Source organism: Equus asinus, chromosome 8 (genome assembly GCF_041296235.1).
Source record: "Equus asinus isolate D_3611 breed Donkey chromosome 8, EquAss-T2T_v2, whole genome shotgun sequence".
Taxonomy (NCBI): Eukaryota; Metazoa; Chordata; class Mammalia; order Perissodactyla; family Equidae; genus Equus; species Equus asinus.
Window position 1 is genome coordinate 18291293 of NC_091797.1, and position 27156 is coordinate 18318448.

A 27156-nucleotide genomic window follows, 5' to 3' on the forward strand; every position below is an offset into this window, starting at 1 on the left:
ATTAAGGTGTATGAACAGAAAATGAGCTTGCTAACTGGCTACTCCTTAACACTCTTCCTTCGAAATAGCAACTGTTATCTTTAGCTACCACCTCGGACTCCTTCTGCGAATATACACTGCATGTACTTCCTGTGCTTACAGGTAAATTTCCAGAGCCGTTTAAGCTTATTTCTACTATTCCTGATGGGCAAAGCATGAGACGTGAGCATATGTTAAAAGTAGAAATTCTGGGGCCAGCCTGGTGGTGCAGTGGTTAAGTTCACCCGCTCAGCTTCGGCAGCCTGGGGTTCTCTGGTTCAGATCCTGGGCGCAGACCTACACATTGCTTATCAAGCCACGCTGTGGCAGGTGTCCCACACACAAAATGGAGGAAGATTGGCACAAATGTTAGCTCAGGGACAATCTTCTTCAGCAAAAAGAGGAGGATTGGCAGCACATATTAGCTCAGGGCTAATCTTCCTCAAAAAAAAAAGAAGAAATTCTGAGGGCTAGCCCAATGGCGTAGTGGTTAACTTCACGCACTCTGTTTCAGCAGCCCAGGGTTCATGAGTTCTGATTCTGGATGTGGACTTACACACCTCTCATCAAGCCATGCTGTGGCAGCATCCCTCATACAAAATAGAGGAAGATTGGCAGAGATGTTAGCTCAGGGCCAATCTTCCTCAAGCACAAAGAGGACGATTGGCAACAGATGTTAGCTCAGGGCCAATAATTCTCAACAACAACAACAACAAAAAAGAAATTCTGAGCTAGATTTGGATAAATCCGTTGGAACACCAAGACAGAAGAGTGACTGAAAATAGAGATAGACAGTGTCTCCCACAGATTCTGGCTATGGGTCTCACACTTTAGAGCAGGAGTAGTGAACTGTGGCCTTAGACCAGCTGCCTGTTTTCTGTAAATAAAGTTTTTCTGGGACTCGGCCTGCTCATTCCTGTAAGTATTGTCTGTGGCTGCTTTCACACCACAGCAGCAGAGCTGAGGAGCTGCAACAGAGACCACGCGGCCCACAAAGCCTAAAATATTTACTATCTGGCCCTTTAAAGAAAAAAATTTGCCAACCCTTGCTTTAGAGGACCCCTTTCTGGCCCTCATCCAGCCTGGCCCTTCACATGGGACAAGGAGCCCACGGGCCTAGAGACTATGCCTACCCAGAACCCAAGGCCCTGCTTATAAATATTCAGATTCCCTGCTGGACAACTCCACTCCCCCTTCCAGGGCCCACGTGGGGTTGTTCCCTAAGTCTGTGCTGCCAAGAATGGACCACACCACCAGTTGCTCACCCTAGCCTGAGAGGTGGCAAAGGGATCCCTGCTTTCAGGGTTATGGACATGTGGCCTTGGCTTTCCACCACCCTCGAGGTACAGGATGGACTCTGGGCTGGGAAGATAACAGAACATATTTTACGTAGCAGTTTGTAAGCTTGACTTAAAGCACTTAACTATTAAGATATATGGTCTGTGGGTCTCCATGAGTATCTTTGTCCCAGTCCCTCAAATTAGGGGTGGGCCTGGTGACAGACACCTGGGGTGGGCAGCCTTTTGAAGTCTGGTCAGGGATTTCAGGTGTAGCATCCACTGGCGCTCCCCCTGGCCTCCCAGGAGATGGGAATGTATGTAGGACAAGAGAAATGCTAAAGCATTGACTCCTCTGAAGGACTCAGGAGCTGAAGTTCAGAAAGGTCAAACCCCTACTAGAAGATGAGAAAAAGAACCAGAAGGAGAGGAAATAACAGTTGACCTGATTTTATTTATTAAAATTTGATTTTAAAAAATGAGGTGCCAGCCTGATGGCGTAGCAGTTAAGTTCACATGCTCCACTTCCGCAGCCCAGGCTTCACTGGTTCAGATCCCGGGTGCAGACCAACATACCACTCATCAAACCATGCTGAGGCAGCATCCCACATACGAAATGGAGGAAGATTGGCACAGATGTTAGCTCAATGACAATTTTCCTCAAGCAAAAAGAGGAAGATTGGCAACAGATGTCAGCTTGGGGCCAATCTTCCTCACCAAAAAAAAAAAGTGTAATTGCTTAAATATATGTGGAAACATGCTAATTTGTTTGACAATGAAGTCTTTCCCTTTGGATCAGCTTCCTTCTCCTTCCTGAGCACAGAAATCACCTGGGGATCTTGATCAAATGCAGATTTGGATTCAGCAGCTCTGGGAGGGGCCTGAATTCTGCATGTCTAAAAGTTCTCAGGATCGGCCCGTGCTGCTGGTCGGTGAAGGACACGTTGAGTATGGAGGCTTTAGGGTATTAAAGCTAAGAGTGAAGTTGGAGAAGTGGGTCATGATAACTCTAGACAGTTCTTCTAGCTCTGACCTAAATAAGCAGGTTCCTTTGTGCCATGAAAGGGTGCGGGAGACTGGAGCACAGACTCCTGGATGCCCAAAGTGAAGTCCATTATCATATAGAAAGAGGACAGGTAGGTGATTATGTATTCATGTACATATTCATGTGCTTACCTTCCACCTGGCCTCAGGCCTTCCCTCTCTTATTGAGCGCAATATGCATTGCTAACTGGGGACTCCACTTTGCAGTGACAAAATGGATGTTACCTCAAAGATGTTGAAGGCAGTAAGAGTCCGGCAGGTGTCCGTGATCTTGTGCCATTTCTTTTGCCTGCATGAAAACCCCATATTTCCCTGAGTGTCTGGAGGGCAGGGTTGAGTGCAGCGGGAATTGTCCACACAGACACCATCGCATACACCTGCGAAAATAGAAGGCGTCAGCATGAGATGGAGAGGTCTGGGCTCTGGGCTACCCCCTCCAGTCACCAAGGTGTCAGCGCAGTGAAGGTTCACAAATCCTGTGGACATCAGGTGTCTTTTCTTTGTAAAGTGGAGGAAGATTGAAACAGATCAGTGATCGTCGTATATTTCAGTGACAAGCTCCTATGGTTTCAAAAAAAATCTCATCCTTAGCTCAAATGTATAAAACAGACAAAAGTGGAACTGTCCCAGCTGAAGTGAGAGGGGAAAGCCCATAGTTGGGTACGTTTTCACAGGAAGGCCACGGCAACCCCCTGGGTACCTCCTGAGATGCCGATAGCTCCCCAGAGGACAGCTTGGAAGCCACGGCCCCTGATGCTCCCTCAGAAACCTCCCAGCTCCAGCACTGTGTCATCAAGGACTTCTCCCAGCCCTGTTCTAGCCTCCACTGCAGTCTGAGTTGGCTCAATCCAAAGGATTTACGGCAAAGAATCCTCAGGCCAGGATGGAGCAGAGCATGCTGGAAGGAGAGGGGAGCAAGAGTCAAAGGCACAACTGAATAGGAGAAAAGTTACAAAAGAGTCCAAATGCAAGCCATCGAGGAGCCCCTTCTGCCACGCCATAAGACAGAGGGCTGAGAACGGCTCTCTGTTGCAGTAGGTGAACAGTAAGACTTCCATTTGATCAGTCACTGCTGCCAACATACCGTGTGGCCTGGCAGACACCTTCTCCTTGTTTTTGCTGGCAGCCTAGAAAGGGAAAATCAAAATGCACATCAAAATCAGTGGATATGCCAGCTCAGCGATTCACTTCAGTCACAGACAACCACACCAACAGTCACTGACAACCACCTCCGAATCAGCTCTGAGCCCAGAACCCCACCAAAAGCTACGACCACGAAGCATGGCCCCATGGCCCCATGGCCCCATTTCCCCTTCTGCCTGGACAGCTTCCTCTCCCGCTGGTACTCAGCAGGAGCCCTCCTTCCAGACCAGTAAAAATGACCTACGTTCTATCCAGGAAACACAGCAGGAGAAGAGGTGGACTTACGGGGAGGTTCACAAAGGTTGAGCTTCAGAATCCCTTGCTTGTACGGGCCCTGCAAAGCCCTGAGAGTCTAGCTATGTTTTCACAGGATCATGTTTTATTAAATTTTCAAAAGCAAAATAGTTTAACTGCCATCTGTTCAGACCCTTATTTTTTGCCTCACCAACTCCCCCTCCTTCAAGCTCTCCCTCATTTTGGAAAGCACCGGAGAGGCTGTAGCTATTAATGGAAACAGCACAAGTAGAAGTTCAGTTGAGGATACATTTAGTTTGGCTTTAATAGGATATACTTATGTAATTTGCAGTCATTTCCTCATTACAACAGGGACATCAACACATAAGTGGCATTAATTCCAAGAGTATTACAATCTGCCACAGAACAAGAGAATCCTAAATGTCATGGATACCTTGCAGCTTAAACCTGTTGGAGGTTTTCCAAAACTTGACACCAGTCTTACGTATTTACATGGCATTACTAATAATGAACTGAGAAGCTGAAAGATATTTTTCTAAATTAGCAATAATAAAAGACAAATTTTATCAGCAATGTTAGAAGAAAGACCAAATAATCTTTCTATTCTCTCTATAGAAAAAAATATTACAAAAATTATTGTCATGCAAATATGCAGCCAAAAATGTAGGGAAAAAATGTGGGTAGTTCATTAATAAAAATATTGTTATTTACTGAATTTATTACTGAATAATGCGTAGTTATTGAATGTAACACTCTTCAGCATTTCTAAATTTGAAATTTGTTGTGATTACTTTTCTCATTCTAAGTAGATATTCAGTTTTCCCTTAATTTTTATCTTTACAATTTTGTATTCTTTTTCTTTTTTTTCTTCCTTTTCTTTTTTGGTGAGGAAGATTGGCCCTGAGCTGGTATCTGTACCAATCTTCCTCTATCTTATATGTGGGATGCTACCAACCCATGGTTTGATGAGTGGTGTGTAGGCCTGTGCCTGGGATTTGGATCTGCAAACCCTGGGCCACCAAAGCAGAGCACATGAACTTAACCACAATGCCACTGGGCCAGACCCTTGTATTCTTTTTCTTTAAGGGAGCACCCCCAAAACCTGGCTTCCTGCTATCATGAGCATTCCCATCTCTCCTGATTAGAAGCCCCTCTCTATCCCCTCATCTATATCATACTGGACTCTTCACTGAGGAGCAGTGTCACATTGTGGACAAGGGGTGCTCTCTGGGAGCAGATGGCTGGGGTTCAAGTCCCAACACTGCCACTTGAGATCTTTGGAAAGTTCAACTCTCTGAGCCTCAGTTTCCTCACCAACAAAGTACGGGAGGAACTATCATCTTATAATTGTATGATACCTTAGAACATTTTTCTGAGGCATAAATGAGATCATCTACGGAAAACACTTAGAACAAGGCCTGGAATATTGTCAGTGATATTTAAGATTTAACTATCGTTATTCTCTGAACATGAATTTACTGAATGTCTATTACATAAAAAGCTCAAGTTCACCTCTTCCAAGAAATTTTGCCTGATCCAGTTCTAAATGATACATCTTTTCCTATCTGGCTCCTGTAGGATTTATTATCCAACCACTGTACCACTCATTCAATGCTTGGGATATACCCACCTGACCTGTTATCTTGCTATCTAACCTTTTTTATATATGCCTATTATTTTCTCAATTATATTATAAGTTCCTTAAGAACATGGATTGTGTACTGTGCTTCTTTATAACCAAGTAGCTAGTTCTATGTCTTGTACATATGTATATGTATGTATATATACATATTAGCATGCATGTATACACTGATGTAGGGGGTGGCAGTTGCTGAATCTGCCCGTTTCTGCACCGGAAGTTCACTTTCTAGTGGCTGAGAAGAGCCTTGGTACAATTACTCCACTTGCATTCCAAAATCTAAACCTTTGGGGAAGGAACTGGAAATTCAGTGATTCAGCTGTGTGACTAACAAATGGAATTCACGTCCCTTTCTCCTTCACAATACTGTTTCTCTCTATGCTATCAAGAAACAAGGCTAAATCTTCCATTTTCTCTACCAAATGAGAATTCATGGAGAATCTGAGCTGAGCAGTTGGGATCTGTCCAAGGTGAAGAAGATAACACTGAGGGTTCGTGGAACACAATAGCCTTCGAAGCCCTGATGTAAGACGACATCGCATTTCACAATCAAGAGAGTCAAGGCTTATTATATCCATGGAAGAGTTAAAGGCCTTCTGCTGAACAAGAATGTTATAATAAAATTTCTAGAGTTTCGGAAGACCTTATAGATCAACCAGTCCAACCCCCTTATTTCACAGATAAGGAAACTGAGTTTTGATAAATGAGGTGACTTCACAAGGCCATGCTGGGAGTTCCTCTTAGAGCAGGGACTAGAATTCAGCTCTCCTAACTCCTGCAACACTGCTCTTGCCACCAAGCCAGCCCACGTCCAAGTGGAGAAGGCAGAAGAGGTTGTATAAGGAAGCATAAGCATCTCAAGATGACCTAATCACATCTTGATAGGGCCATGGTTTCCTAGACATCACAATAAAGCACTTAAAAGTGGACAACTCTGGACAATTCTTGGCCCATTAAACAGACTCCAGTGAAGTCACATTATATTAATCAGATATGTGGGCAGAAGGCCACGGTATGCTATTTACTAGGAATTCTGGAAACTCTGCCTTCTTAAGTGAAGGACTTGATTCACTTCTTCCCAGATAATCTGCCAAAGCACAACCACATACAACTCCTTCTGGTCATTTCATTTCTAGGGTGGCATCCTCTATGGGCCACTGTAGCTTCAGATGCCAACAATCCTCAGCCTAATACTGTGAAAAAGACACATGCAAACCAGTGACCTGCTAAACCTGCAGAGCTGCCTGAGGGAGTGGGCGGGTCAGGAGCGGGGTGGCCTGAAGCTCAGCGTCCGGCAATGTGCAAATTGAGAAGAAAAGAATGGAAAGTTCCTGGTAAGGTTATCCCAATTATCAAGAAAACAAAGCCAACCTCCCAAGCTCTGCCTCCTCACCAAGTCCTGTCTTGTGGGAAAATGTGGATGAAAAAACGAAGAGAGGAAACAGTACCAAGCTGTGGGGTTGGGCTACCTCCCGGACAGGTTCTTTCTGGAGGAGTCTCAAATCTCTCCCAGTGTCGGAGAGAAGGGCAGTCATGGAGAAAATTCCCATCTAGGGGCAAACTACTTAGAGGGCAAAGTGAATGTCATTTCGAAACTCCTGGAAAGAATTTCCAAAGTCATTCTTTCATAAGGAGGCTCTTGTTAAGAAGGCACATATTAAAATGGAAAGAGCAGGAACAGAGGATCTGAAGACAGGGGTCCTGGACTTGGCCCTGTAGCTGAGTAGGTATGTGACCTCAAGTGAATCACATTCCACACTGTGGGCCTCAGTTTCGCTATCTAGAAAAGAGGGAATGGGGCTTCACCAGTTGATCTCAAAGCTCCCCTCCAGATCTTGTGGTCAAATAATAATCCTCTCGTCCCAGGAAGCTCAAAATACTTTTATGTCCTTCCCTCTCTCAATAATTCTGTATACCTAATTTTAAATAAGTAACTAATAGAGAAATTAAAATGACTTGTGGTATGAGGGAAAATATTCCAGCGAGAGCCATAGGACTCACTGCCCCACAAATAATACATTGCTACAGACTCCACCCCAGTTAGACCTTGATTAACCATTGACTATCTGAGTCACTCATTGTTCCTTCCAGCCCACCCATGGTGTTCACTATCAAGTTTCTCAATGGAGGTACCATTTTGGTGGGACAATGCTTCATTGTGCCAGACCATTCCTAGGTCCTGCCCACTAAATGCCATTAAATATCTCCCAGTCGTTGTGACACGCATCACCACCTCCACATTTTCAAGTGCCCCTAAGGAAGTGGCACCGCCCTGATTACAAGCAACTGAAAGCTTCACCATCAATGGATGTGGAAAGAAGAGCTTATCACCCTTAAATCATTTGAACTCATGGCATCTCAGGAACTTAGAGAAAAAGTTGATGGGAAAATAGTTGGCAGCTATTGGCTAAAATGGGTTTGGGTCACCTGAGGTGCAGTTTCCTCTGGCTGGACCATTCTACCAACCACTATCTTCTCCCTACACTGCAGCTCAGATAACTGAGAGCTGCCTGACTGATGGGTTTTATTTTCCCCCTGCTCTCCCCACGAGTTCATCCTCCCACCTCCCTTTTCTTACCTGGCATAATGCCCTGCAGGACTCTGTGGGCAAAAGAAACACTAAGCAGTACAGCAAAAGCGTATGAGTCATCATCTTCCACACGGCTGCCTTTCTGGCTTCTACAAAAATAAATGAAAAGACAAAATGTCTCCGATCTGAAGCTTTCAAAGTTCATGCTACTGCAGACCCAGTTGGTTTAGGAGACTGGGTTCTGTCCTTGGTGCTGTCTCCTCAGACTTCTCTGCCCCAGAGGTGGCGTCGCTGAGGTCTCCCATCAATTTCACCAGGAGGCTGCAGGTGTGAGCGCCCGCCGGCGCTGGGAGGCGCAGGTAATTGCTCTGATAACCTCCGCTTCTGCTATGGCTTGCACATGACACCTAATGTGGGAGTCCCTCCAAAGGAAGCTGCCTGCTGGGGTGTGATAAATAACAGCCCGTGTTTGGGGAGCAGGAGAGATGGTTCACTCTCTGGGCCAGGCAGGGCTGAGAAACGTGTGGGTGGCTACAGTGGAAGGCAAGCTGGGGTTCCTATGTGCCAAGTCAGCCTAGAAATATCTTTTGAAGGAGAGTAAGCACCAGGTTTGGTCTATTATCCCTCATTCCCACCCGAGTTTGGAGTTGCATTTTCATTGGTAGGTAGAAACTTTTTCAAAACTGATCCTAGATATAGCCTGTTACTGTTATTTCTGCCAAAACTGATGTCAAAACTAAGATGATTCCTTGCCACCTAGAATAGTGCTGGACACACGGTGGGCACCAAATACACTCAATAAAGGAAGAGGAAAGGAGAGAGGGAGGGAAGAGGTCGGGAAGGACTGACGATTTGCTTCAGGGTCTATGCTCCATAGAGGACTCACCTAAGTGAAATGTTTAATATTAAATTTTAATACTTTTCATCCTGAGTGAGATCCTGTTTGAAAGGTTTTTGTTGTTTCTTTGCTTTTAGATGGAAGGATTCAGAAGGCTTGGATGTCATCAACAAAGGCCAGGAGCTTTGGCAATTGGTTGACGTTTGCTATTTGATCATGTTTAGCCAAAAAGAAATAGTCTTTATCCCAACTATGCATAATTCTATAGCAAACCATGCCATTATTTTAAAGACGAGGCACAGATGCATTCTTTAATTATGTTTCCTGCACTGAAATACTTACCTAGCTGAAATTCCACTGAAATCCAAAGTTTATTTAAAATGTTTTGCGTTGCCTGTTTCAGCCTGTTAATGCAGTTTTCTGAAGGTCCATAGTTTTTAAGCAAAGGGGTCACTTTGTTACTCATCACTTTTAAATGTATTTAGCAGCAACACAAATGGATGCACAATTTCAAGTAAATTGTAGTCATGTTTGGAAAAAATTAAAACCACTGATGAATTTGTTGACACAATTCTCATAAAATTTGAGCATAAGTCCATGTTTCTCTGAATCACATTAACTTTATATTAAAATTCTCAACATACAGAATGTTGTTTCTCTTAACTAAAACTAGTTTTAAAAATGATTAAAGAATGACACAAGATAACAAACGTTCATAGAGTTAGCACTACTCAGCCCAGACACTTAAATAGATTTTTTTATTTTTTCTTATTTTTCTTATTTTTTTTGCTGAGGAAGATTTGCCCTGAACTAAAATCTTTTGCAAAATAAAATCCTCTGCTTTGTACGTGAGTCACCATCACAGTGTGGCCACTGATAAACTAGTGGGATACGTCCACCCTCCGGGAACCGAACCCAGGCTGCCGGAGTGGAGTGCACTGAACTTAACCACTAGGCCACCAGGGCTGGCCCTCAAATAGTTTTTTTTTTTTTTGAGGAAGATTAGCCCTGAGCTAACATCTGCTACCAATCCTCCTCTTTTTTGCTGAGGAAGATTGGCTCTGAGCTAACATCTGTGCCCATCTTCCTCAACTTTATATGTGGGACGCCTGCCACAGAATGGCTTGATAAACGGTGAGTAGGTCTGCGCCCACGATCTGAACCAGCAAACCCTGGGCCGCCGAAGCAGAACACACAAACTTTACAGCCACACTGCCAACTCAGCCCCTCAAATAGATTTTTTAAAAAGGAATGGGGGAGGAGTCGAATGATTAAATGAGGTCATCAAATCAAGATGAAAACTATTCTGTTTGCTTAATGTTTTAAGGCGCTGTATTGAAAAAATCCTTTATTTTATTGTCATTTTGTTTTAAATTTTAAATATAGTTATGTTTTAATTCTTACCAAAATGCTTTTTGATTATTACTAAAATTATGTTTCTATGTACGGCAAAGTGAGGACTTTGTGTTTTACGTGGCAATCACCTTCACTAGACTTTGCAGTTTGGCCCTTTTGACCGTTATGCTGCTACCTGGAGCCCAGCATTTTCTAACACCATCTTTACTGCTCAGGGCTGTCTGGTCATGGAAGAACTGAGGACCACAACGCTGGAGTGCTGTCTTTCCCCAAGTTTTTTCTCAATGCATTTAACTAGAAGGAACATTTTTCTCAAGTTGGCTTTTCTTGTATTTCACTTATAAAACTCATTGCTCTCTAAATAAAGTGGCGTGTTTTAATCTGGACTTAAGTAAAATCATTTTTCTTCCAGATTTGTTGCTATGAAGCCATAGTCATTTGCCCTTTTTCCAGTTCTGTGAAAGCAGAAAGTCTAGAAGAAGCCAAACAGTTTAGTGGCAAAATATGAATCCAGCATGAATCCAGTCTTTTAACCACCCACCCCCTCATCCACCCGCCTCAGCCTCCTTCCTCATTTTCTTTTGAAAAGCCACAGGTCCCTGAGGGTTCAGACCTCCTTCCCCCAGCTCAGCCCCACTCCTTTCTGAAATTCAGGAGTAGCTGGAGCGCAACTCTGGAAATGTTGATTTCACATAACCCAAGACAAAAATTTCGTTACAAACATTCATTTCAGAAAAGGCTTACCTCCCAAGAACATGCAACCTGAAAAAACAGGCACCGCATGTGATTCACACCAAAAAAACATGAAGCAATTACATCCGCACCAAAATTTCACCAAGTAAAATGTGCCAAATACAAAGTCTTGGCATTTTTTTCTTAATTAAGAAAATGCCTCCTCCCTCCCTTATAAAAAGAAATAAAAGAACGGTGAAGTATTCCAGTACAGTGACTAGATCTGCAAAGAGATAATATTTCCAACCCTCCAACCCAGAATGTTTTCCCATTCTCTGTTGTCTGCTTCCCAAATCTGAAAAAGGTGCTTAAGATGTTAATCTATGTGTTTATTCAATGAACATACAATGAGCTCCTCGTTTCCAAGCCATGTCCTAATAGCTAGAAATTAAACCGCCACCAGGATGACTTCTTTCCCTGTTTCCTCACACCTCAGGGAAGTCACAGTCTAATGGGGTCTCTGAAGCACCGCAAAGGGGTTGGTGAGTTGGATGGGGTTTGCTCCCTAGAGATCTGCAGACCCTCAGAGTCAAAGCTAGTCAAAAAGACATGACAGGAAGCATTCCAAAGTTCCAGACTCCACAAAACAATTCTCATCTTTGTTCACAATTTAATTTCGAAATCTCTCTTCCTATCTCTATTAGAATTCCTCCACCCAAATATCATATGGTTGACCAGCAGCAGGCACAGCTCACTGACGAAAGACAAAGTGGGCAGAAAGAAAACATGGCAGCTGCATGCTGGGACATGTTCTGTATATGGCCCCATCAGAAACAAACATTTGCTTGATTTAAACATACACTCACACACACAAGTGATAGAGACCAGAGCAATTTTATAGGGTGGTTTTGCTAAAAAGCTCTACAACTTTAACTCTTAAATCTTGATTAGGAAAAAAAGAAGGTAGTGGAATAGCAATCACAGCAACCACAGAGGAAAACAGAACTCCAGACAGAACTTTATCAGCCACCCAGGAGTATTTCAACCGCCAGCTTTGTCAGCTGACAGTCTGCGGCTGCTACTTGCATAATTAGGTTTTATAGAGATTTGCTGAGGCTTCCAGTGAGATCCACAAAATGCGATTGAAGTTCCCAGACAGACTGTGGGAATACACTTCAGATGATCTCAGGGGTGGACGCTTCCATAGCATCATTTAGCCATCCCACTGTTTCATCTCTAGTCAGTAGCCAATCGCATCCCTCCTGCCTGAATGCAGACATTATGGAAGGAAAGAGGAGAATAAAACAAACAGTCACCGTCCGCTTACTCTGTGTCTGGTGCTATGTCTACACTAGCGCTTGTAATGCCATCAATTGTGAAGTGACTTCCACAATTTTCCAAAATTGAGGGTCTAAAAGTTGACCCTGACCAACCTCACAGGTACTAAGTGACGTGTTTGAGATTTTAATCCAGGTCTGTGATTTTTTCCCAGTATGTCCTGTGGCTTTTCTGAAATAACAAATAGGTGATCTTTGAATGGGATTATTTCTTCCAGAACATTTTCACATATAACCTTCACCTTGACATCATAAAAATGTTATGAGTTAGGCAGAGAAGTTATCATTTTGCCTTTTTTATCAAAGAGAACGTTGTCCAGAGAGTAAGTGGCTTACCCAAGGTCACACCTCACGTTATTGGAAGAACTAGACTCTTCTGACTCCTGATACAGGGCTCTTTTAACTACATCATTCTGTCCCTATCCGCGTTGGAGATGTAAAAAGGCTGATGACCATCTCTAGAAAAAAAAAAAATATATATATATATATATATAATAGAGAGAGAGAGAGAGAGATCTAGGTTTAAATGACCTTAAAGAAATTTACAAACTGAGTAGAACTGCCTTCAGAATTCCTTCTGTCTTTATCCTGTGTCATCTCCCATGCTGCGCTCAGGGTCCCACTTTTGGCTCCAGTCTAGTATCTCCCTCTTTGGACAAAGCTCCTCTCCCCTGAAGCAGACTTTCCCACATCAAGGGCCACCCTTCTTGGGTCTTAGACTTCTAGAATTCCTCTGACTGCCAAGAAGGAATAGCTAACTAATCAGATAAGCTGACAACCAGTCATGTGAAAATGAATACTAATGGTTTTGTGCTTTAGTCTTCCCGGGTGAGTGTACATTTTAACAGGGATTTTCTGGAGGGAACCTCTCCAACGGTAGGAAGCAAAGGCACCCAAGTCAATGGGCCAAATTCTTGGGAGCAAAGGATGACTCTCTATGCCCCAAATCACACCCACAGAACCACCTACCCATACATTTAGGCAAGCCCTTAGTTTTCTCCAGAAGTGCAGTTTTTTAAACTCTAAGTCATTTTCATTGGTTCCCCTGAGCCTCGGTCAGTTCTCTGAACCTCTTTTGAATTGGATACTTTCCTCTCTCTGCCTGCAGGTTTCATGCAAAGCTGAGTAATGGCTGATTACTCATACCCGAGAGGTAAACAGTAAGCAGGGAGGAACATGTGCGGATGGCATCGATGTCGGGCGCTTGGGAAAGGTGTGCCCCGAGACTCACCTACCTCATGAGTCACCACAAAACCAAAGAGAGAATGTGATCTGACAGTCAGAGGCTGCCAGGATAAATTAAAGAGATTCTGAAAGTATGCAAAATTGGACAGGAATGCTACGAAATCAGGTAAACCCAAATTATTGTAGCACTGCAGCACCTCTGAGACTCTATTACACAAAAATAACCTGAAATGCTGAAAAAAGCATGATATGCAAGTTTGCTGATGGCACTTGTATGTACAGTAGCAAAAACAGAATGTGGAAACGGTATAAATGTCAAACAAGAATAAAGCGGATAGTAAAATATGATAAATTATGATGAAGGAATATTATGCAAACATTAAAAACAAAATTTCTGAAGAAGTTTGATAATATATTAATATGACATAGTAGTATCATAGTATATAATATAATTTTATAATATTAATGGGAAAATTGGTCAATAAGATGCTCTCAGTATAAGATGCACATCCATAGAAAAACACTAGTGGGATTTCTCAGTTAAGATGCCTGATTGGAAATGAATCATAGAATGTTCCCCCAACACTAACAAAATATTGAAAATCAGCAAAAACTTCACAAATTGCAACAAAATGAGTAAAGGGGGAGGACTTAAGGAAATAACTTCAAAAATTCTTAAAGGAAAGAAATTGAACTTGTTGAGGCGGAGCAGACTGTAGACGCAGAGTGCAGCTCCTAACCTTCATCCTCCTTTTCTCTTCTCCTTTTAGTCAAACTATAGAGTAGAAAAGAAATCTTCAGAAATCTCATCGATACCAGAAATCTAGAGAGAAACAAAATGTGAGAATCCTTTTGTTTTTCCTTTTCTAACTGGAGAATTTTTCAATTGGATGTTGGGGATACTCTGTAAATGGGGAAAGGAACAGTGAGACTGACTGATGGACATGAAGACTCCAGAGCTATCCGCGGAGTCAGAGAAACACTCCAGAGCCCAACAACATCTGCTATTGGTGTGGACCACCAGGAAAATGGAGTCAATTCTGGTACAGGGCATTGAACAAAATGTCGGTAACAGAGAACTGAGCCCAGGTGGGCAGGTGGCTCTTCAGTTGCACCCCACCCCCCACCAGACTTATTCTCTGTCCTTCTACATTCTACTCTCTGCCCCAAGTAGCTGACTTCTGCAGACTGTCTTGCCTCTGGCTTTCACTTGGATTCTTCCGATGGAAGTCATCATCAGGAAATTAGAAGGTGAGAGAATAGGGAGTTTTGGGGACAGATTCCCCTTTTTCTCTCCCTCTGTTGTCACAATCCTAGTAGTGACTGCTCTCCTCTGACTGCATTTCCTGTTGGGCATTCTCTCTTCCAGGCTGCAGTGCCCACCAGGCTCCCAGAATTCCCTCCTCTCGCCTCTTGAGATCTAGGGAGAGACTGCTATGGGTCCTCTGGTTCTTCCCTTAGCCCTGCCTGCACCTCTATAAAGAAATTCTTTATTAAATTCTCTTCAGTTTGTTCTTTTCAGCTAGATGTTTTTCAGGTAAATCCTTTTGTGAATGCTGGCTATTTCTAGCCAGGAACTTACCTGACACACAGGGAATAAGGGCTGCCACTGAGCTCCTCCTCCCACCATTCCCTTAGACCACAGAAAAGTGAACAGAGCACAAACCACCCACACCTCGAGCCATATTGTGGCAAAAAATGAAGTAATGTCACACATGGAGTTAGGCGAGGCAAGAAGTCACCTGCTGCGTATCAGAGCAATTTAAGCATGAGCAAGATAAAAGGAAATGCATTAAAACATCACAAACATATTATGGAGAAACGTTTTGAAGAAAAACACAAATAACAAGCTTATGAAAGATGGTCATAAAAGATCTCTCTCAACATAAAAGATAATCTCTCTCTCATACACACACTCACCCAAACACACACAATTACTTCAAGCTATAAAACAAATTAATATGACATGATTTTTTTATTACACATGAGCTTCAAAAAGAAATGATACAACACATTAAGATAAAACCCCAAAGATTAACATAATATCAAGAAATTCATAAATTAGGAACTTCAGACAACAAAAAATAGCAATAATAAAAAGTAAAGTAATAAGATAAAGGAAAGACCTGAGATAATCAAGTAGAAATGCTGATAAAGACAAAGAAATGCAAATAGAGAGAAGGTAACAGAAATGGAAGACAGACAAAGAGAATCCAAAGTAAGCATAAGGGCAGCCCCGAAGAAGAGCACACACAAAGCACAACCAAAAATAAAAAATTGTCCTCAGATATGACACAAGAGCATTTCCTTGAAATTTAGAGGTTTCTTTATTTTTATTTCATTTAAATAAGATTAAATTTAGTAATTTCACTTAAAAATAGGAAATACAGCATAATTGCCTCTTCATAAGTGAATTACTTTCTGCTTTTCTTTGTATCTATTAACCTATCTATCATGTTCTTATATATGACACGTATACACAGAAAAATATCTGGAATAATATTTAATCATTAGCAACGGTTGTTTGTAGGTAGCAGAATGGGAGTTGGTTTCTTTTAGTTTTATCCTTTAAATTTTCTCCTCTCTTTGAATTCTTTTATAATAAGCATATAATTATTTCTACTAAAACAAAAGAGTAGTTTAAAAAGGAGGGAGTAAGCAACAGACTGGAACCAAATGGCAATATGTTAACAGCAGGTCATTCTGGAGGTGGGAATGTGGATGATTTATTATTCTCATATTTATACTCAAGGTTTTTCTAATTTCTAAATGCTATTTTTTTAAAAGGAAACATAAAACACTGAAAAGACACCAGAACACTAGCAACTACAAACAAAAAGACAATAATTTTCCACATACTCTTCTTTCCATATTCTATGTTTTCTACAAATAATTAGATTTATAATTAGAAAAAATAAACTTTTTAATGTTGTGGTAGGAAGAGCATAAAATAAGTTGAAAGTCAAAGGATCTGTGTTTCCCCCCAATTCTTTCATGATCTGTTTTATGAAATTTAGCAAGATACTTAACTCCTTTGGGCCTCATTTCTTCATTCATTCATTCAGAAAATGTTTACCCTTGGTCTGTTTCATTTAAGCAAAATTTAGGCTCCAGAGATGGGTATGAAAACAAATAAAACATGTTCTGGCTCTTCAGGAACCTACAATCTAGTTAAGGAAGACAGAAAATATAAATGGTATAAATTAATGCCATAGGCATCCTCCTTGAGGTATGCAAAATATACTTTAGAAACTGAGGGAACATCGCAAACAAGGTGGCATTAGGTGTGGATCTTGCCAGGAGGCAGGAAGAACAATATTCCAGGCAGAGGAACAGCAGATCCAAAGCCAGAAGTATGAAACAGCCAGGCATGTTCAGGGATAACTGGGAAGGTCACGAAATTGGAGCATCAGGTATGTGATAGGAACTTGAACTATGTAGCTCCTCAGATAAAGGTATCTTGATGGCAAGGTGAGGAGTGTTCAGTGCCACTATAAAGCAATGGGATTCTTCCCTAGATGATGAGAAGCCAACATATCCTTTAATGGCAGGCTCAGATTTCCTTTTAGAAAGATGATTCAGCCAAGAATGGAGAGGGTAGGTTAGAAGGCAGAGACGAGAGCCAGGAAGGCAGTGTTCCTTAGTCCAGGTGAACACTAACAAGGACCAGAGGCATGGGCATGGTGAGGTCATGGATTCAAAAGACATCGTGACCAAACAAGCAAGCAGAAGGGGTGAAAAGGAAAATACTATTAAAAGTTAGGTTTGGAAGAGTAAGCAAAAGTTTAGGAAAGAAAGCACATGTGAAAAGCGGCAAAGAAAAAGATGATGTTGACCTTTCTAGAGTAAGCATCTGGGTGAATTTTGATGACATTGATCAAGAAAGGAAATAAATACAGAAGGAGAAGGAAGTCTGGAAATGAAAAGAAATAAGTGAGAGAGTTGGCTGATATTTACGCAGCATATAGCTGGAAAAATTAGTCTCAAGATTAAGCACCGTATTTCCATTAATGCAAGTTTTCTCCTGAAGCATGTCTACCATCATTCAGATTTCAATAGACTTCAGAATCTTTTTTATCTATGGAAGTCATGTTATTATCATGATCACAGAACATTGGGCCAACACACTTCACACTTCTGCAACAGCCAGCCCAGAATTTCATCATTCACATGAGTGAAGACTCAGAACTGAAACAGCCCAGCAGGAAAATGTCTAATAGTTATAAGTAACTGTTATAAGATAAAAATATGTAACAGTTTCATCGCTTAAGAATGATTTCTGAACTACGGATGTCTCTAAAAGCATGAAATTTGAATATATAGTATAAATCCTCATAATTATGCTCATTGATGAGTAATAATTCTATTGCCTTTTCACAAAATGAGAATATTAAAGTGAGAAATTTTAAATAGCATCCCTGCTGGGACCAGCATGGCAATCAAGAGATTAAAAATGTGGCCCTCTTAACTCAGTGCCTTATTAATGACATTAAAATATATATACCCACTCAACTAGAGATATTTTTTAATTAAATCACGAGTTGGAGTTTCAGATTACTCTTGAAATAGTTTCACGATTTTTTTTGTGAACTTTAGCTCCATCTCATTTGACAGTTGGTAGTCTCTTATTTATATTATATATATATGAAAATAATTATTCATAACTCATACATATGGAAGAGCCATGAATAATTATTTTTTAAATATAAAACATAAAGAGGAAAATGTTCCAAAGTAGATCTTCAAAAATAAAACAAACAATATGAAAACAAGGAACCATCTAACTCTTAAACCTGAATGAATACTGCCCTCCTGTTCAGTTCTACGGATTGGAAAAAGACACTTTTCCTCCTTGGTTCCTTACATTTCACATTCTTTCTTGTGTTACATTCCTTTTCTCTATATTCACTTTACTTCCTGCTTGAATGCATCTTTTCAAACTTCTTTTACTGAAGATCTCTGAGCGGTAAACATACTGTTATTTTACTCTCATTCTGGATAATTAAATGAATGAGTAAATGATCAAGGCATCAATGTTTCTATTCAAAGGGTGATTTGTTTACATTTTGGTCCTTGGGCAGGAAGAGACTTTTGCGCCAAATAAGTTTTGAAACGGCTTTGATGGAGTGAGACCCCAGAAAGAGGACAGCAGCCACGGAGAACTAAGACAGAGGGCTCGGAAAGAGACAGAGCATCTCAGAGGCATGGCCAGCGTTTTGGAGGGAAGCAAGGCCTTCTGGATAAATCAGTTGAGGAAGAGTCAGTACTCTAAGTCTAAATCTACGACAAGTACACAACGATCGTGATGACTGTGTGTAGCAGTAGACATTTTACAGTCGTGAAACTGGGTAGGCACAGATGTAACTGGTTTTTGCACTCTAACTGAATTTAATCAGCACTAGGAGCCCTTATCTGAACCAATGCTGGAAAATTTGCCCATAAGGTAAACTCATTGACTTTCAGTTTAAAGCATGTCTCTTTCAATCAACTGGGCATCTGTTCCTTCTTTCTCTCTTCTTTTCTCCCCGAGGATGATAGCCTGGCATGAGAGAGAGGCGTGCAAGGATAAGCCGCCAGCCACGCTAGCTTCTGCTGGTCTTTGGGCCTCAGTGCTCAGCCCTACTTTGCCCACATGGAAACATCTGTGTCCTACTCTCCTCTCTGGTAGTCGGGTCCACAGAGATCACACTAATTATTTTCTCAATGGTCAAAGACAGTCCAGGTCAGGGTCAGTCTCTGCAACTTCCAGGGGCATGGGAAACTGGTTCTCTATCTTCATGCATCCTTCCTCCTCTCTCTTCCTGCTCTGATTCCTTCAGACATTCCAGAGTCTTTCTCTCTCCTAAACTCCAGTTCTTGCTGCAAGAAGCCCCATTTTCTTTTTAGAACCAGCTGGAAACATATCATGGTTCAGCTATTCTGCATCAGCATTATGCATCTACCGCTTTCTCTCACCAATGCCATCCTCCCAAAGCACAGAGACTCCCTGGTCATCGGCAATCCAATGTCCCTGGAGGTAACAGGACCTCCTGTGGGTGACTCAGGGTGCATGGAGCACTGAGTTCCACAGCCTTAGGGACTATCACAAAAGATGTCCATGCCCAAGCTTGCACAGAAGTGACAGTGTCACTCTCTTCCAGCTACAAGACACTTTGAGACTGCTTAAGACTCAGAATTCTTGCCAGGTCCTTGTCCAGAGGCAGCCCCTTCAATGACAAAACTGAGATCGAATTTCCTGCAACACAATAGTAGGGGGCGGTGTAACCCAGAGCCTACTAACTGATTTAGACAATTTCTTTATGGAAAAGTGAAATTTTAAAGACCAGATGTGTAAGGGAGTAACTGTATGCCCTGCTACAACTGGACCATTATGCCTAGAAGTGACCTTTATTAAAGGTATTTATCAGTATACATTACTTCATGCATAGCAACTTGTAAGGCCTGCTCTGATATAAAGAGTTTTTGTTTTTGTTATTAAATATATTTAATTTGTATGAGTTTTTTAGACTCCTTAGGTGATATTAGTATACAAAATTGAGAACAACCCCAGGTGCTAGTAATACATTATTGAGAAAAACCCAGCTACATAAAGAAGAACAAGGCCAAATGAAGCAGATACACCAAGAAGAACAAAGACTAAAAAGTTCTGGTGACACTCGGGGTTCTGTATTTCATGCCATGGGCTCTATGAGGTACCCTAGCATCGTTATTATAAAATCACCTTAGGGGTTTAAAGTAATGTGACTTAGGAGCTTGTTCAGTGCAATCAAAAGACTCAGGAATAATATGCAGAGGCAATAAGAGTCTACAGCCTCAATGCTAAATAAAACCAGAGAGTTTATTGGCTTGAGAGAGTGAGATTATGTTAAGAGAAATATATTTTTTAAAAAACCAGAAGCCATGAGTTCCCGTGATAACACGATTAAAGATAACTAGACCACATGCTAAACTATGGTTTTGTGGGAGTAACCCATGTGTTCTAAAGCAGACTGTTTTTCTACTGGTGAATTAAGTCAAATCTTGCACCACGCAGGCACAGAACCAAGCAGGCACGGGGAGGTGGCGGTGGGAGTGATCGCTCCAGTGGCGGGAAGTATTTTGTCACTGACAGGGTCTGGCATCACCAGAACGTGCAGATGATAAAAGGCAGACTGATTTAGTTTGCTCTATTATTCTTTTTTAGACATGTTTATAAATGCTATTTATAGACACTGCACCCCATTATCACGTGGACCAGGGGCAAACCGCATCTACCCCCAACCCCTGTGCCCCTGTTCCCAAGTCCAATTTTAGAAAGACCAAGCCATCATCAGGCTTGCAGCTGTCCCCTGATTGCATTCTCTTTGCATAAGAACCTTGGTTTCGGTTTACAAATTTTCATTTATTTTGCAAATAGACAAAGATGCTGTAACTCTATATTATACAACTACTGTCCAAAAGGGATTTAGGCCTGTATGATCTAGGATCCAATCCCTAGAGACACAAAACAAAGGCTTTGCAGTCTTTTAAGGCTAACCATTTGCCCAGAAATCTACTTGAAATCATTTCTCTGAGCTACAAATAAGTCGATTTTTCAAACTATAAGAATGTGAATGAACAATGAAAGAGGAAATTTAATATAGCAAAAATAATGTGAGACAAACTCAAGCCTCCCTCTTAAATACTTGGTCAAAATGGAAAGGATAAAAATTTTCAAGCAAAACTAAACTTTCATAACTCACGCTACTGACAAGGAATCCTTCAGAAGAAGGAAGGAGTCGAGTGAAGCATCAATTACAACAATATTTTAAGGAGTGGGATGAAAAACAATGGAAATGTGGACGTCTGGAAGTCCTTTCCCCCAGTGCAAAGAATGACACATGCAGACAAGCTTATGAACCAAGAGAAATCGCCCCAAAGTTTACATTCCTCTTGAGAAAGTCTGATCTGAGGAAAATAATGTCCAGGATCAAGAATTCTTAATGCCATAGGTTAATCGTTGGAAGTGGAGGGGTATTTTTTGGTGAAGGTGTAAAAATCTTCCTCTGTATTCAAGGAGACAGATGATGCCTTGATTATAAGTCAAAATTGTAGATAAAACATTAGGTAGTTTGATGAAGGAAAATAATGACAAAGAACAGTTAATTAGCCTCTGTATTTGCACTTAATCGCTTTTAGGTCATCAGAAAAAGAAAATAATTCTTTTAAAGATTCCAGTTTCCTGGACTCTGATATTTGCATGGGATCAGTGGAGTAGAGAGAAATAAATAAAAATAAGAATATTTTCATATCAGACGAGTGCTCTTATTCAGTTATGTAAAGTGCCCCCAAGTTACCAAATTCCTCTTTAACACTTATTCATTGTCTGTGTTATTAATCAAACCCCAAATTACCAAGCCTCACAACTGTAGAATCATAATTGGCTGCTCTTCTCTGAGCTTCCTCTCCAGAGGAAATCTCTGGAAGGAGAAGGAGGATGTGGGACTACTCACTGTGGCTAGCCAACAACAAAGTCACCAGCAAATTTGCCCTGCTCCCTGGCTGCTGGAGATGCAGGTGTCAGAAGCTTTCCTTTGTCATATCTTGCCACTAGTCCTCGGGCTGGGCTCCTGTACCTCTGAGCAGTCAATTTAGCCCCAAATGGCAGATCCCCAGGCTGAGGCAGTCAGGCTTGGCCCTGCCCTGACACAGGCAGCCAGCTCCATATGCAGGGACCTTGCAGCCTGATAGACAAGTCCTACATGGGAGTAGCTCCTGCAGTGGGAGGGGCAGAGTGCCGAGAACGGATGAGTCACACACTAGGTGACACACACAGACTCTCACAGAAGAAAAGGCTTCCCTTTTTGGCAAGGGATCCAAAGCTATAGTGGTGGCACAGGATCTGTGGTACTTGGCCATAGCTATTAACACTCCTAGGAATATCTACCTACGCCAGATAATGGGATATGGAGAACACAAGTGCCTAAGCTTGGAGCTCTGTCTTTGGTTGGCTTTCTGGCCACTGGGATTATGGAGTATGGTTCCCTGATTGTTTCTGGTTTTCCCGAGTTCCAGGCACAAGGCAGCATTACAACTACTAACCTCCCTGTGGTTGGATGGGGTCATGCAAGTTGTCCTGCCCTGGTGACCAGCAATTCAAAATGGTAGCTACTCCATTGTCCTGCATCCCTGTGACTAGCAGAGGGCCCTACTGACCTGTGATGGGCATGAACAAAAAATCACTCTTATTATTCTTAGTTGCTGAAATTTTGGAGCTATTTGTTACTTCAGCATCACTCAGCCTCTACTGACTGACACAAGGATAGGGGCTCTCAGAAGGCAACACGGACAGTGAGGTTTCCTTCTAACTTTGAAATACTCAAAATTCCTTTATAATTTTTTTTTTTTTTAGCACTGATAGACATTCTAGTTCTCCCAAGCCCATACTTCAAAAATCACACCTGTGTTTATCAAAGACTTGGCATTTTTCAAACCCTCACTAAGAAATTCTTGTAACACAGTGAGGGGCCCCTCATTTTTAATCCCAGAATTCCCTCATCCACAGTTGGCTTGCTTGGTTGCTCTGGGTCTTCTAGGGAGTGATCAGAGATTTGAGAACCCCCTTCGAGGCTGAAATCCACTCAAGTCCATCCATCGGATGGGAAAATTCAATATTTTTGTTGTGTGCCATAGGTCTACAGCTATATTGATTTATTTAAAACATGACTCCTGACCTCTCAGAGCTCACAGTCTAGCTGGGAAGAGAAGAAACCTAAATGTGAAACATGTTCAAGGCCTTCTCTGCTAAGAGCTGGAGCAATAAGTCCAAAACAGGGAAGGGTTGATGGAGGCTGGTGCTCCGGGGCTACTTCATCCACTATGCAGTGTTGGGCCAAGCCTTGAAGGGCATATTCAATTTATATTGGTCACCAAAGTTTGGCATCAGGAAAGACTGAAGCTTGTTCATAGTTCATTTGTTCAGTAAACGTTTATTGACCACCTACTGGAAACCAGGAATGTAAAAGATGGAAGTGTTCTTGGAGATCATCCAAGTCCAACTTCACAAATGAGAAAACCAACTCAATTGCTATTATGTGGGACTCTCAACTTTTTAAAAGGTGAGTACTGGCCTAAGCCAAAGAAAGGAGAGCCCCTAAGTACGGCTCCAGTCTCATCGGCAGTCACTCCCTGACTCACAGGTTATATGCTGGCAATGCCTCACTGAGTGTTTTTATCATGTTGTTTCAAGTCCCTCAGCCTCTGTGCATGCTGTGCTCTATGCCTAGGACAACCTTCCCACCTCTGTTTGCACGCTAACTCTGTGTCCTTACTCAAGATTCAACCCAACTGTCTCTTTCTGAAGGAAGTCTCCTTCAAAGCCTGAGGGAAACTGAGGGTCCCTCCTTTTGCACACATCCACCCTGTCACTCATTTTGTAATTTTGGAATCTGAATCTTCCCTTCTGAAGTCATTTGCACCAGGGTTGTGACCTACCCTGACTTGTTCATCGGCTCTAAATTAGTTCATGTCTCTTTTCCTTTCTATAGGCCTCTACTGCGGCCTGAAGGGCCTCCACCCATCTCCACCCATAACTTCACCTGGTTAACACTCCTGTCCTCAAATGTCTCCTCCGTTGTCAGACCATCCATGACCAACTACCCTGGCCCAGTTGCCGTCTTTGCACCACATGGCACATGGTACACGAGACTGACACTACTTCATCATTTAGATTTCAGTTCAAATGGCATCTCCTCAGAGAAGCATTCCCTGATTTGGCAGTCATTATTATTTCCAAGCCTGAGGAAAATACCAATATGTTGAAAATGGGAAAACAGAAGGATGGAAAAAGCTTTGATCCTTAATAATACCACTAAATTAATGAACTCACCCTGGGATCAATAACCTCTGGGCTTTTTAAATAAATAATTAATGCTGTGAGGACTTATAGGTTAGGTTTTCTATTACTTGTAGCCACAGTAGCTTAATGGATACTCGTAACACCCTCGAAAGTAGCACCCCAGTCATCCTCTATAAGATTTCACTTATTTCCTCAGATATGTCACTAGTCAAAATTATCATGCTTATTGGAATGTCATTGTTTAATTGTCTTCCCCCACCAGAAGGTAAGGCCCTTGAAGGCAGGAACCTTGGCAATTTTATCACTGCTGTGTTTCCAGCAACTGGAACAACGCCTGCACTTTGTAGGAGCTCAACAAATATGTGTTACATAAGTGACTGGATGAATGAGTACCTCTGGTGACAACTCTTTGTTTCTTGTCTGTCTCTTATAGCAGACTGTGAGCTCCTTTAGATCAGAGACCCAGATTTTACTTATTTTTATTTCTCCCAAAATTAACAGACTGTTTGGCATACAGTAGGTAGCTAATAAATATTTGATGAATGGAGACATACCCTCTCCAGACCATTTCTTCAATAACTCCCCCTCTATTAAGGATACAGGTCCTAAGCATTCAACATTGGACACCTTGGCAAAGGGATTCTAACGGTTGCTTCATAATAGTTAAGCTTACAAGAGAATTTTATGATACAGTCTTAATGTGGTAAAAGATCTTAGAGCTTGGCCCTTGTAGACGAAACTTCCAGATGAAACACTTCCAGATCACGTTGGGAGGCAGTACACACAGTCACACTGCAATGCTGGGAGTCCCTGAGTGGGCTCAAGTAGGCCTCTTTGTGATTGACAGCTTTTGTTGAGCTGTTATCTGTTCATCTTGTCTTTGAAAACCAATCCTGAATGAAGTACCCTCTCCATGTCTACAAACAAGCAGCCGAACCTAGCAGGGATAAAATTGCCATATTTCACTGTCTCTAAGGTGTTATTGATTGTAAGATGCCCATTGTTTTACGGACCACTAAGAAAAAACAATGCTAACAATTATACTCTGAAACAATGCTGGGAAACTATGGAACAATACTAGAATGTAACCCAATTTTAAAGGTTCATCCTTTAAAATTGATATAATATAATATAAGATATTAATTGATATAATATAATATATGGTAGTTTCACTTTAAAAATATTTTAAAGTTTCACTTTAAAATAATGAATACGGAATCCCACAGCCTCTCCATGCAGTGGGCCAATCCTGCTGTGATTCACTGGCAGCCTCCACCATCCTGGATGACTAATGACATACATACATTGCTCTCTTCAAAGCACTGACGTAACTTCTTCCCAGCCCTCGCATTCTCAACCTCACCTCACATTTTACAGAGAAAATAGAAACCATCAGATGAGAACTCCACTGCTTGTCACCTCCAAACTCGCAAATGCACCCGTGTGCACTCCCATCTTCTCTTCTTTCCCCCTGTCCTGTTAGAGGAAGCGTGTTTTCCTGTCAAAACTTGTCCCTTTCCAGGAGCTCTGTCTCCATCTCCTCACACTTTCTCAAAGACAGTATTTCTTTAGATTTCCTATTTCCTGCCTCATCAATCTCTCCCTCTACAATGGACCACACCATTAACATTCAAATATGCTCAAGTCTCTTCTTTCCCTCCCTGGTTCCTCATCCTCCTACTGACTCTGCCCCAAGTCTTCCACCAGGGCTAACCTTCTCCTAAGAGCTGGCCATGAAGGCTGTCTCACCTCTTAACCTTACAGTTTTCTCTCATCCAGTTCTCTCCTTCACGTTGTTGTATAAAGGTCACCAATGTTCTCTGTCTTAATAAATCTGTATATTAACTCTGTGTTCTCTTCTTGCTTGATCTCTTGGCAGCACTCAACTCAGTTGACCATTTCTCTCGTTTTAGAAACCTTTCTTTTTTTAAATTACTTTCATCTTTTTAAATTGCAGTAAAAAAACGTATAAAATTTACCATCTTAACCATTTGTGACATATCTTCACATTTTTGTGCAATAGATCTCTAGCAATTTTTCATCTTGCAAAACTGAAACTCTATACACATTGAACACTAAGACCCTATTACCTGCTCCCCCTAGCTCTTTGTGACCAGCACAATATTTGCCTTTTTGCAACTGTGTTACCAAACCAAAGTTGGTCCAGCCAGCCAGAGTCCAGTTCAGTTGCTTGCCACACAGAAAGTCAATCACTGAGACACAAGGATTGCCCAGGAAGAAAGGTCTATTTCTGGTGACATCAGCCAGGAGATGGGAGTAAGCACTCAGACCCATCTCCCCAAAAGATGGGAGGCAAGGGGTTTTAAAGATTGTGAGGAATGTGACTATGTGCAGGGAGAGGGGCAGCAAGATAAGGGAATCTTCAGGTGGCTGTCCTTAGTTGTTTGCTTCTGAAATGGATGGCGGATTCCGGGGCCATGAAGCCAAGGAGTTGGAGTCTGGGAAACTTTAGTTTCTTGATATTCTCTGGACATCTGTTTTCCTGCAATAAACTTCAAGGACTCATGATTAGCCAAGACTTCAGCATGAGGCCACGGGGGTCTTAACAACTTGTAACTTCCGTGTGCCTTGTGCAGGAGAAGGTCAGCGCTCTAATCTCAACACTAGTTTCATGCATCTCTGAAGCTCAGGGATACAAAGCTTAAAGAAACTGATATTAATGTGTGAATGTAATTAAAGAAGCAGGGAAAGGGGATGGGTGCTTTTGGTTTTAACCCTGTATATGCTGGGGTTAATGTAGGGGAATCAATATCAGGGCTGGTATCAACTGGCTTATTTCACTCAGCACAACGTCCTCGTGATTTATCCATATTGTAGTATGTGAGCGGATTTCTTTCCTTTTTAAGGCTGAATAGTATTTCATTGTAGGTGTATAGCACGTGTTTATCCATTCATCCATCAATGGATGTTTGGGTTGCTGAAATACCTCCTTTCTAAATTCACATGTTCCTTACATTCCAATTTCCTCTCTGGTCTCTCCTCTACTGGATGGACTTCTAAGTGTTGAGTTTCCCAAGCCCTCTCA

The 27156-nt window shown here is 41.8% G+C and overlaps 1 protein-coding gene across 7 annotated transcripts in view; it reads right to left on the reverse strand.

The window, feature by feature from the left end:
- The window catches only part of LOC106827048 (putative adhesion G protein-coupled receptor F2P), a 39580-nt gene extending 17597 nt beyond the window's left edge, over positions 1–21983 (reverse strand). For 4 of the 7 annotated variants that reach the window (XR_011504951.1, XM_070514792.1, XM_014834688.3 and 1 more), the window contains exons 1-4: positions 21766–21983; positions 7955–8055; positions 3424–3466; positions 2565–2716 (exon numbers count right to left, since the gene is read on the reverse strand). Coding sequence is in view for 6 of the 7 variants with exons in the window: in XM_070514792.1 (XP_070370893.1) it covers positions 2565–2716; positions 3424–3466; positions 7955–8029 (270 nt within the window). In the remaining variant the exon portion in view is untranslated. Of the gene's footprint in view, positions 1–2564; positions 2717–3423; positions 3467–7954; positions 12421–12445; positions 12568–21765 lie in introns of those variants that run through there. The other 3 variants (XM_044776825.2, XM_070514794.1, XM_070514791.1) reach the window with 3 other exon arrangements.
- Between the last annotated feature and the right edge of the window lie 5173 nt (positions 21984–27156).